The sequence below is a fragment of the Lineus longissimus genome, chromosome 4, assembly GCF_910592395.1.
Source record: "Lineus longissimus chromosome 4, tnLinLong1.2, whole genome shotgun sequence".
Classification (NCBI taxonomy): domain Eukaryota; kingdom Metazoa; phylum Nemertea; class Pilidiophora; order Heteronemertea; family Lineidae; genus Lineus; species Lineus longissimus.
Window position 1 is genome coordinate 10,050,968 of NC_088311.1, and position 12,130 is coordinate 10,063,097.

The window sequence follows — 12,130 nt, forward strand, 5'->3', positions numbered from 1 at the left end:
GTATCTGATGCTTTATCTTATATAATTATCTGTCAGTGTATTTGAGTCATGTACCTGCCATATCCAGGTTACAGCCTGTCTTTGGTACACAATTGGTAAATGTACCTATCAATGTAAAAAAATTCGAATGCTCTGGAGAAATATTGCAGGTCAACGCCGTTCGTTTATGATTCAAAATTTGTAATTGAATTCGAAAAGTTCAATTATGTAAATATGCACTGAATAAAAATGTTTCTGCATTGTTGTTGTGTAGACTGATATATGAATCCATGAATACCAAGTTTCAGCAAATGTGCATGCATACTAACTGCACTATGGTATCGTGTATACCAGCATTTCAATTTTCCTGGACCACCAGTAATTACGAACAGTGTAACCCGTGCTGAGGATTTATACAAGTCCATCAGATTGAATGACTTGTGCAAAACTCAACCTGGCATCGGAACAAGACGTGTTTTCACCCTAATGGCCGGCCTCTGAGAGCTTGTGATAGATAGCAATTGTCACGTGCGGTGGTGTCCTCGTAAATGAGTCAAGGTATGGCTTTCCTGTGTCACAAGGATGTGCGGGACCTGTTGATTTCCTCGCCGCTCTATTAATGCACTATTTGGTGTGCAATTGAGTTGTTTGTCTTGGTTCAGCAGGATGTGGCTGAGCCGTACGTGACACTTGGAATGGATGCAAATAATTTCTGAATAATCATCTAGCAATATCTTAAGGTCATGCACTAAAACAACTTTTCAGTCCTGTGTTGAACTGCCAAATTTTTGCGAATAATCCCTATTTGCAAAAGTTGTGAAAAAATGATTTTGTTTAGATAGAAAGAAATTTTTATAGTTTACCCAAAAAAAACCTGGGGCATAGCCTTACCACACTGATGAAACTGTTCATTTGACAGCCTAGTTTAGGGGTAGCCCTTCAATCTGAGGCTATATTCACTCGAAGAAGTTGTTGGCCTTGACTTGGAGAAGTGGGGAACCCTCAATGAGGTTGCTACTGATTCTACAATGCGTTTATTGGGAGCGCCATCCTTTGATGTATTCTGTAGGTAGAGAAATACAATTTTGATTGACAGAAAAAAAGGGTGTTTTAGGTTGTAGCCGTAGCCTTGTGGTTAGTTTTACCCCCTCATCAAAACACATCTAAAAATGTTACAATACTCAGTCTCGTTGTATTTCACTAATAATAAATAACATGAAACAAGCAGCTGATCTACAAAGCCCGAAGACATCTGGCTGCTGCAGTTGGCAGTGGCATTTGGAGATCAGACTGATCCAGCTTGTTTCATCTTCTTTGAGCAGCTTTTTCGAGTATTTCTTACCATCTTTGATGATAATGGGATCATCCTGACATCTAACCTTAGAACTTTCACGTGTTGTTTGGTATCGACTAGGCTTTTTGTAGGACGATCAGTGCCGATTATGGCTAAAGTTAATGCGGATGTCATGTCAGAGTTCCGTATGGTAGAAAATTAAAACTTCGAGAATTGGGAAAAAACAGTCTCTTCTCTTTCTTTCTTGTTGCTTGGTTGTAATGGTTCATGTTTAAAAGTCTTCCTCTAAAATGGTACAGCCTACTTGAGGTGTAAAAGGAGGCTGAGTATAGTTAGCATTCACTTAACATTCACTCATTGAGCACCCCAGGTAGAGGTTCTCATAGTGCATCAGTCTCATGCCTAACGGTAACATGCATTATTAAGCTACCTTGAGGCAGCGATTCCATGTCCTTAACCGTCATGTAGGGTAGAATGGGGTAATTGTAGCTCCCGGTTTATTTGTAGCCCCTGCATAATGTTTAATGCATGGGGATATCAATCAATATCAAAGGCAGGGGCTACAATTAAACCGGGGCTACAATTACCCCATTCCACCTTACATATGGGCCTAACCAATTTTGAATTGATAAACGCAATATATTTGTCAATATGATTGTTGCCAACAAAAGTGCCAATTGGAGGCAATATGTACGAATAGATGGCAAACTGTTTAGTACATACTAGGTGACACAAAAATGATTAGGCACTTTTGGTTTTGAATAAACTTCCATGATAGCAATCATACATGTAGATTAACCAAACTTCAACCTCATGAATGTGTTTGCTTCGGTCTTTTCAAATCAACCAAGACCTCCTTGATAAACCACCCACAGACCCTTGAAATAAGGAAGGATGCATAATTGCTGTGGTCTGAGAGCTTGATTGGTGAATACAAAATTCAATGAAAAGTAATGATCCCCACTGCGACTTGTACCAGAAGTTTGGTAAATCTATGATTGATATCATGGCAGTTATTCAAAATCAAAAGTGTGTTCTCATTTTTATGTCACCTAGTACCATCAAAATATATATAAAAGAAGGTGTCTCATTGGAGTCAATAGACATTTAAACATCTGGTGGCTTTCAAATTGTCAAATGTCGATTGCAATCGGAAATTTCAATTGGCATCCTTGAGTATTTTGAACGTGTTGGCGTAGCAATCGCATGGAGCTGTTCAAAGAATAAACACTCGATCGCTGAGGGCATCAGGTGCATTGTCAACGAGAGTGAATCAGATGGTAAAACAATTTCCACGGAAACACATCTTGAAGCGACTTTTAATTGAATGTGGAATCTTGCACCTAGATGAATGCTCTAGGGTTGTGATGTCTATCATGTTTCATTCAACAGGTTGAAGGTAATCTTTCTTTAAACATGTAAAACGGGTTCAGTTGAAGGACCAAAGGCATTATTTAGGGTATTATTATCAAGCTGTCAGCTGCTCAGTCACCCTACAGTCTACATTAGTAGTCCAATCATCAAATTGCACATAAAATGGAGAAACTCCAAATCTGACTGAATTATCAGCAATTCTGATTTTTAATCCTACAGGGAGTCATTTCTATGGAATTCCGTTTCGTACCTGAAGAACATGACTAAGATATACACAATCACACTACCTTTGCCATGAGAGCAAAATGTCAGCCACAAGAAAAAAGGCATTAACACCTAATGGTCTTGTAAATCTACTCCAACTTACCAATAAACTGACACCCCTGTTAGTATAACAGGCACATTTGGATGTTACATGTTTGAACAGCGAACTCGGGCGCGCTTCCATTTCAAGTAATTGGTGATAATGTCACTTGCCATGCTGTGAGTGTTCAGTGGGCTTTATTAGTGCAGCAGTCTTGACTTATCTCATTGATGCGTGCTGAGCCTGCTGGTGTCGGGATGATTTGAAATAACTGTAAACCCAATCATTTTTGCGGCCCAGTATGTTTGCAAAAACTTTCTTTTCAGGTTTTGCTGCCATTTTCATTTCAGCAAATGGATGTATTTTCTAATTGTAAGACTATTTTGTTGAACATATTCACGCCTATGACCCACCATATTGTGAGATGACCTTGACTTATCCAGATGACCTGATACTGTGACTTGCCATATTGTGATATGACCTTCACCTCACTGGATGACATGATGATGTACCTTCCATATCATGAGATGACCTTGACCTATCTGTGCTGTTGACATGATGCTGTGACTTGCCATATAGAGAGATGACCTTGACTCATCAGGACGACATGAAGATGTGACCTGCCATTTCCTTTGACTTGCTATATTCCGAGTGTGTAGTAGGGTTTATTCTGTAACTTTTCTATCGGGACAATGTCAGTACGAGTTGACATGTTCTGAGTGCACGGCATTCTTTATTTATGCCTTTGACCTTGACCTTGTCCAGATGGCAGGATGCTAATGACATTCATTAGTTTGCCCGGCTTCTTAGCAACCAGATTGATCGCGCTGCCAGTGACAGCCTGCCATAGCCCGTGTTGCCTGGCTATTGACAGCTGCAGTAATGCTTGGCGCTACCAGTGTGTCCCTACGGAGCTAATGTTGACACTGTTTGTCCACAGCTTCCTGATTTGGTTCATCTACCTATAGATTGCCTTTGTTGCTTTTGATTGAATTTATTTTGTAATAATATTATCGGAGTTTTGGCGCTCAACTGGTTCACCTGGCGATTTAGCTTTCGAAAATATTGAGTGAATGTTTTGACTGGCTATTCTTTGAGCCTGATAAATTCTCAGTACATCATATTTAGATAGCTATAGTTTTTGTGCTTTCGGTTCTCACCGAAACATGCCACGTCCGTTAGCTCTTTAGGTCGACTTGATTATATTCATGTTCCCCTGTAAGCGGCAATAAAACTAAGACTTCCAATGTGTGGCCTTGGGGAATAGAACACCACATTGATTCTTTTCAGATCCTGTGTACAAGCGACTGGAAGGCCCGCTTTCAGGCATTGGCAGAGAAGTACCCTCAAGTATCTGAGAGCAAGTGAGACAGAGTGTTTGATTTTACCAGAAGTTCTTCTCAAACGATACCGCGCCTTTAGCAAGCTGTTCAAATATGTGTGTCCACGGACCCTAAAGGAATAAACCCTGATGGTTTGAGGTTCAAAAGTTATTAACAGCTCTCTTCAGTTTGGCTAGGTGGTGCTATTGGTGTTGATTCACGAAGAGAACATCGGCAATCTTTTCAGAAGAGGGGCCGCGCCTGAAGCAGGGCTCGCCGTCAGAATCATCTTTGCTTTCTTCTGTCTTTTGATCTTTCCTTCCATTGGTCGCTCAGGGTTTGGACAAAGTGTAGCCAGTTGCTAGAGGTATCGTCAGTGACCAAAGGCTTTCTTGCAGCTTCCTTCACCCCGTACTTCTTATATATGTCGAGGAATTCTCAGAATGTGTTCTTTTCAACCACTCTTTTTATATCAGGTTAATATCTGCTACCATCTACCACTGTAATAGACTCCATCCTGGCTGATGCTATGTAATCCCTATTTAATCGTACTATCGTAGCTGGAGCTTTTATACAGTCCTGTATTAACGAATGCTGACACTGTATCATCATCCTTTCTTGCTGATCCTTTGATAAGCCGAATCTCTTCCAACCCAGTTCCAGCAAATGCACATTTTTTCCCACATTCCGCCATATCATGCTACATATTGTCATAACGCACATCTGGCTTATAAAGGAAGACTCTGCTATATCTGCTTAGACTTGTAGCTCAGTTATTGATTGGCTTGCTTTCTGGGGCAGATGGTTATTTCCACAAACACTGAACTGCCATGGCGAGTGTGTGTTAGCACTACAGTAGTCTGGAGCGGTAACCGGAAAAACGCTGACCGACCGACCTACCGACCTACCAACCCAAGTAGTTTCGTAGTTGAGTCTCAGGTCTCATAAGTCAATGTGATATATCCAATCCACGATAGCAGGTCATGTGAAATGAAATTGTAAACAAGCGCACGTGCGCTGTTCAAATGACAACAAATGCATATTGCGCGTAGAAGTTCATGCATTGCATCGGTCGAGACACTCGAGTAGAAAAACTACAGTGCATAGATTAGGCCCAAATCATGTTTTTATATCCACCGACCATGTAGACAAAGCATATCTTTAGAGTATCGTTATCAGTTCCTTACCGCGTGGGCTCGTTTTCCCGGTATAATTGACGGAAGATGCTGTTGTCAGACATGTCGGAATCCATCACGTCCATTGCGCTGGGCACTACACAGATACATGTGCTATAGTAAAGCGAAAGGGATACTAACTGTATATGACGGTAGGTCGGTCGGTCGGTCGGTCGGTCGGTCGGTCGGTCGGTCGGCGTTTTTCCGGTTACCGTCTGGAGCAGGTTGAAACCCAGTACATTCAGCATTGTCCTTCGGATGTGGCGAAAATTACATAATCATTGGTTTACTACTTGCTTACAAAGTGAAAAACTTCTTGCTTTTTGGGGCAGAGAGTAATATTGCAAATGATCCATATATTTCCAAATATCCAAATATCCATTGCATACCAAGTCGGTGTAATCGTGCATCAGATTTTTACCCAAACAATCATTCTCACCCACTCTGATGTGTATGTACTTTAAAGTGGGGCTATAGGCAGGAGCAGAGAGGCTAATTTGCCCATCTTCAAGTGATTAGTATAAACATTAAGGGCCCTTGGTCATATCAGACTCAGCCCTAAATAGCTTCCTCGGACAACTACAAGCGTGAATCATTTTGACATACTGTGAGATGTGAGAGACCCCCATTGGCAACTTCGTGTAACTTTATCTTGCCTGCCGGGCTGCTGCCTATGTTGTCCCTTTTTAAGTATGGCCCCTGATTAAGCAAACCCACTCTTGTTTCAATCACAGTACTTCATATTTTGATATCCAGCTTCATCCTCAATCCAGAGAAACTAAGCTTGCCTGCCCCTTGCTCATCATAGTATTCTTGTTCCAACGGTTTGCCCCAATAGCCCATCACATCCCGTACCATGACATTCAGTCCCAGTTTAACATTTGTCAAACCCAACGACATGTCGCCACGCTGAACGAGACGACAACGTGTGACATTTGATTTGAAATTTGATTATCGCGAGGGAATCGAGCGACGCTTACAGCACTTGCGTATAATTTATCTGTGACATCGCCTCAGTTGTCTCTAATAGTATCTGTCCTTGGGCCATAGACTGTTAATGTGAGTTAACATGACAGTCACTACGCTGTGTTTGTCAGAGGTTATATTAACCATCATCTATTGCATATTGGCGTACTTCATCAACTTGATCCATTTAATACTTGCATGTTTTATGGAAATGAGTTCTTGATTGGATGGATTTGTTTCTAGTGGGACCACTTCTGAATCATTTGTTAACCCATACCGGTAATGAAGTTGATGGGCAATTTGAATCGGTTCGAAATAGTGTTGGAAGCGTTGTACACCAGTGAACCTGTGTCTTTGCTGTGTGAAGAAAAACCCTGGCAAGCACTTCCCATCTATTCAAAATGACCTTGTTGGTTGGTAAGGGACATGGCGAAAGATCATAATGCAGGTAAAATCCCTGTACTGGAATCTGGTTGGAGGGTCTAAAACCATCATTACCATTGCTAAATCTACCACGCCACCTCTCACCAGCCTTGAAAACTAGTGATTGTCACATTTTTTTACTTACATCTTTTGGAAGGAACTTTGCAAAACATTACAGTGGTGCAACTTTTAATTTAGAAGAGCGTCCCGAGGACGAAATTGACTCACCACTGTAGACACAGCAACCAACAGATGGAATAAAAAAACATGGGAGTTGGATGGAGGAAAGTACATCGTTGGGCAGGACTGACCTCAGACCAAAGTTTAGTCTGATTTGGTTCAGCACTTGGCCACAAGAGGCCAAATTCCAATGGATGGAACTAAATTTATTCACCGTTGACTTTTCAATGCTCCCCTTTGTAGACTCTTTCTTCTTTGTCCTGAAAAGTTTTCAAAAAGTTGATGTTAAGCAGTTTACCAAGGATTTGGCTGTCGTTTCAAAGATTTTCAAAGTCTCTCGTTCCTTTGCGGTTCTTGTAAGAAGTGGTACTGGTGATGGTATGATTGTCAAGAAACGGTCAACGCAAATGTCACCGTGTCACAAGTCATCATGGACGTGACGCTTCAGGGAACCGTATTGATTATCAATCGCTTAACCATACGCTAGCTTCTTCATCGGTGGATGACTACTAGCATCCGTTAGCGTCGACCGTAGCCATCTGCCTGTAGCGTAGCATAGCCCTTCGACATCTACGCTAGTGCATTAATCAATACATATGGATGATGGAACTGGTCTGATAGGTTAATCAATACGTTATAGAACTAATAGTAATAATTACTTCTATCACATCTATGGACAGATGCCGGTATACTCAAGATAGCTAGCCAGTCAGGGGGAAAACTTTTCATGCTATTCTGAGTATTCCAATGATGGTTTTGTCAATGGATGAATGGATTTTTATGGCCAAGTACAAAGCGGGAGTTAGGAAAATTAATCGGGATGATTGTCGTTTGTATTCACATTGATTTCTCAGCGAGTTTTTGCACTCGATGATGTCCTGAGGCAAAGGTGTTTCCTTGCAATAAGATACGGTGACATCGTTCGGGCATTATCATTGGTTGGGTGGGATGCCCGCCAATCGTTATCCTGCCAATCCTTCAGTGGCAATTTGACATAACATGTCGATATTTTTTAATCGTGAAAAATGAAGTTTCGTGATATGTTTTTTAAGAGTTTATGGATTGACAACACACGCACTGTCAATATCGAGTTATTTTTATGGATGAGTTGGTTTGTTTTGTATGATCATTATTGTATGATTAAAAAATGAGTGACGCTTGACCCCACGAAACGTTTGTGGTGTAAATAATATTTTACGGTTGCTTAGCGACACCACATCATCGTAAATCAAATTTATTTGGTTTAACGCTGCAGTGGCAAAATAACATACAATTTGGCATTTTCACTTCCATCATGTGCAAAGATTATCGGTCAGCACCATTCAGGAAACTGAAAACATAAATGTCAGATTACACAATATTTTTCATGTGAGCTGACATAAATCCCAGATTAAATAATATTTTTCATGTGAGCTGACATGAATGCCAGATTACATAATATTTTACATATGAGGTGGCATAAATGCCAGATTACATAACATTTTTCATATGAGCTGACATAAAGGCCACATCAAATAATACTTTTCATGTGAGCTGACATAAATCCCAGATTACATAATATTTTTCATATGAGGTGACATAAATGCCAGATTACATAACATTTTTCATATGAGCTGACATAAAGGCCACATCAAATTATATTTTTCATGTGAACCGACATAAATGCTGGGTTACCTTCTTTTTTTCATGTGAGTTGACATAAATGCCACATTACATTATAGTTTTCATGTGAACTGACATAAATGCAAGATTGCATTACATTTTTCACTGCAGTCAGTGAGTTGTAAAGTAGGTCATCACTGAACTAATGATATTTACTACGATCAGCTAGGCCGACTAAGGGGTTTGTGCACTTGATTAGTTTCCTTTAAGTGATGAATTGTAGCCCCTTAGATTCAGTGTAGCGTGAATGAATGAATTGATCTAATGCATCCCCCCGTCAAATTTTCATGTATTGTCAAAAACATCAGATCGAGCTTTCGGGATCTTAGATTGATTTCCTTCGTTGTTAGTGTTCTCCATGGTAACAGTTGCCTGAATGAACATAGCGTGGCACTAACGCTGCACTATACCGCTAGATGGGAAATACACACAACGTGGCATAGTGATGGTGATCTCTAGTGACCTTGATGATTGGTCGACCATAGCACGGAATATTCTCATACCACATGTCTTATCATCTTTCATTGTAATTCTAGCTGTCATTGCCTTAACCCTCAAAGAGTCTGGCGGCCCCACCACCGCGATGTTTCAATCCTAATGTCCTTTCTGCCAATGCTGACAGTAACATCGCCTGGTATGTACATCTGCAAGAGAATATGCTCTGTGTGGCTGGCTATACCTGTGTTATAGAAACAGAGTGTTTTTCATCGAGTTTCTAAATGTTACTGCCAAAATATAGATTTTTCTGCAGAGTTTGGTTCTACTTATGTTATACTTCATCTGACCTATTTCATATATTGGAAAGATATCCAATAGAGTAATTTATGCTACACTTTATCAAGTGACTGTCAAATGTACCCTAGCAAATTAATGATATCATTTAACCCCTTCTGTATTACAGGTATTTCTTTGCATTAATGTATCTTTTCGCCCTGACCTTGCAGGAAGTTCTTCTTGACTCTAAGCCACCAAATTTGAACTGCGTGCACAGCCAAGACGAACTGCACCAACCCTGTAGCAAGCACGATGGTCTCGTACCTCACATTTCATGCCAAAACGGTCATTTTAGGGGGGGGGGGTTATTTTGAGATATGGGTATTCTTTCCATTTTGCAGGCCTCACCACATTTTCTTGAATCTAATTGATAAGGATTTATTTCCATAAAAAAAGTGTTGCCTATTACTAATTTAATCTTCATCACTTCCTTTTTTGCAGGACTCGACACTGTATCATATTGCTCTTGAAGCTAATAAGGATTTATTTCCATAAGAAAGTGTTATCAATTACCGTTTTAACGCATTATTTTGACGTCTGTCCCTTTCTATCTTGCAGGCCACCACCTTGTATTGCTTAGTAACAGAGTATGCCGCTGGCGGTGAACTTCTGGCTTATCTGAAAACGTACAAGGATCAGCGTCTGTCCGAAAATCAAGCACGCCCATTTGTGCGCCAGCTTATTTCTGCCCTTCACTATCTTCATGAACGGGGAGTTGTCCACCGGTAGGTCGCATTTTTCACTCCTCATCCCATCATATACGGTAAACCATAATATTTTTGTTGATTTTTTACAGATTTTACGGATAAGTTCGATTGGTGACACCTTTGGGAAATTCAATAAAAAAGATTTTCGCAAAAAACAAAGAAGCACTGTGCAAAATTCTACTTGTTTATGGTTAGTTCTCTAAAATCTGTGAAACCGCGTCCTATCCTGTCTGATTGATGTTGAAAGAGTGAGGCCTTGCAATGAGCATCCAGGAATACTAAGGGTCACTTGTATACTCCTCCCCTGCCAAATAGCCTGCAAACCTGCTGGAAGCTCATGCCGGTTTACTCAGGGCATAAGCTTGGTACGTGCCCTGTGAAAGGCCCTGAAGTTCAGGATGTGTGATTTACAGGTGCCCAACTGGAAATGCCGAGAGGATCAAGAGGACAATTTTGACACAGTAGGAGGGGCAAGGAACCAAGGTGTAGCTGTCACTTTTGTCTAAGACGAAACCTAAAATATTGTGGCATCTATTTTCTGTCTGCTGACGCAGAGACATTCCATTTGGTCGATGAACACTCCTTGTTTTGATAGTGTCATAATATCCAACTCTGACAAGATTATTTGGGTTACTGATATATGATCGTATTAATTTGGTGCAAAGTCGTCCCCTGTATCATTACATGTACAGCCAGTGTCAACCAAACCATGCGTGTAGGCGTAGTAAACCATGTGCATTCTGAACTTTTCGACAGCGGATTAAAACATAAGCGCCTTCAGATCATCTGTTTTCCCATGAGCCTTTGCATGTTTACAAAGATGAAGCAGTCATGTACATGGAAAATGTATTGAATATTGAAGTTGTTTTTTGTGCATCTTGAAGCAATCATATACATGTACATGGAAAAATGTATTGAAAATTGAAGTTGTTTTTTGTGCATCTTGAAGCAGTCATATATGAACATGTACATGGAAAATGTATTAGAAATTGAAGATGTTTTTTGTGCATCTAATTGAAGCAGTCATGTACAGTGCATGGAAAAATGTATTTGAAAACTAAGATGTTTTTTGTGCATCTTGAAGTAGTCATGTACAGTACATGGAAAAATGTATTGGAAGTTGTTTTTTGTGCATCTTGAAGCAGTCATGTACAGTACATGGAAAACTGTATTGGAAATGAAGTTGTTTTTTGTGCATTTTGAAGCAGTCATGTACAGTACATGGAAAAATGTATTGGAAAACTAAGCTGTTTTTTGTGCATCTTGAAGCAGTCATGTACAGTACATGGAAAAATGTATGTTTTTTGTGCATCTTCAACATGTTGATATTGCAGTTGTAGATGGTTATTACGTTATTAGGATAATCCTCGAGAAAATGACCGGCGTTTCTGACTTTGATGCTATTGGCATTAAGTTCTTCCGATTTGAACCATTGGCTGCAGTTCATACTGTGGTTAACTTAACTGTCGTCTATTTGAATCATTGACAACTGATGCTGCTGACATGCCCGTATTTACTATTTTGGTCCGGGGGGGGGGGGGCTTGCAATTGGCCTGGGGTCTCTGACTTGGGGGTCGATCACGTTGCCCTTGGTTCGATCCCCTCTTGGATTGAGACTTGAAGCAGGTCTCTTTGCCACACATGAAGAGTAGAAATGGGTACTAGTTGGAAATAATGAGGTTGCAGCACTGATTGAGAAGGTCATCTGAGTTTTGCGGAATGGTTTGAAGATAGATAGGGTTAAAGTGTAACGTCAGATAATCTCTACCACTGTTGATATCAGAATATAAACCAGAAACTTTTTTAATAGTTAAAACTTTCTTTTATCCAACGTTGTTGATTATAACATTTGAAGCCGCCCCGAAGCCAGATTAAAGCTGGGCAATCCCCAAAGCCTTTCTCAAGTTGGAATCAGTCAAGACTATTGATTTTGGATGTTGCTAAACCATAATGACTACTCTGTCTGGAGT

General features: G+C 40.3%; 1 protein-coding gene across 2 annotated transcripts in view; it reads left to right on the plus strand.

Moving 5' to 3' along the window:
* The window catches only part of LOC135486105 (serine/threonine-protein kinase MARK1-like), a 136,985-nt gene that overhangs the window by 55,617 nt on the left and 69,238 nt on the right, over positions 1-12,130 (plus strand). For both annotated transcript variants that reach the window (XM_064768630.1, XM_064768631.1), the window contains exon 3: positions 10,012-10,178. In XM_064768630.1, coding sequence (XP_064624700.1) covers positions 10,012-10,178 — 167 coding nt within the window. The remainder of the gene's footprint in view (positions 1-10,011; positions 10,179-12,130) is intronic.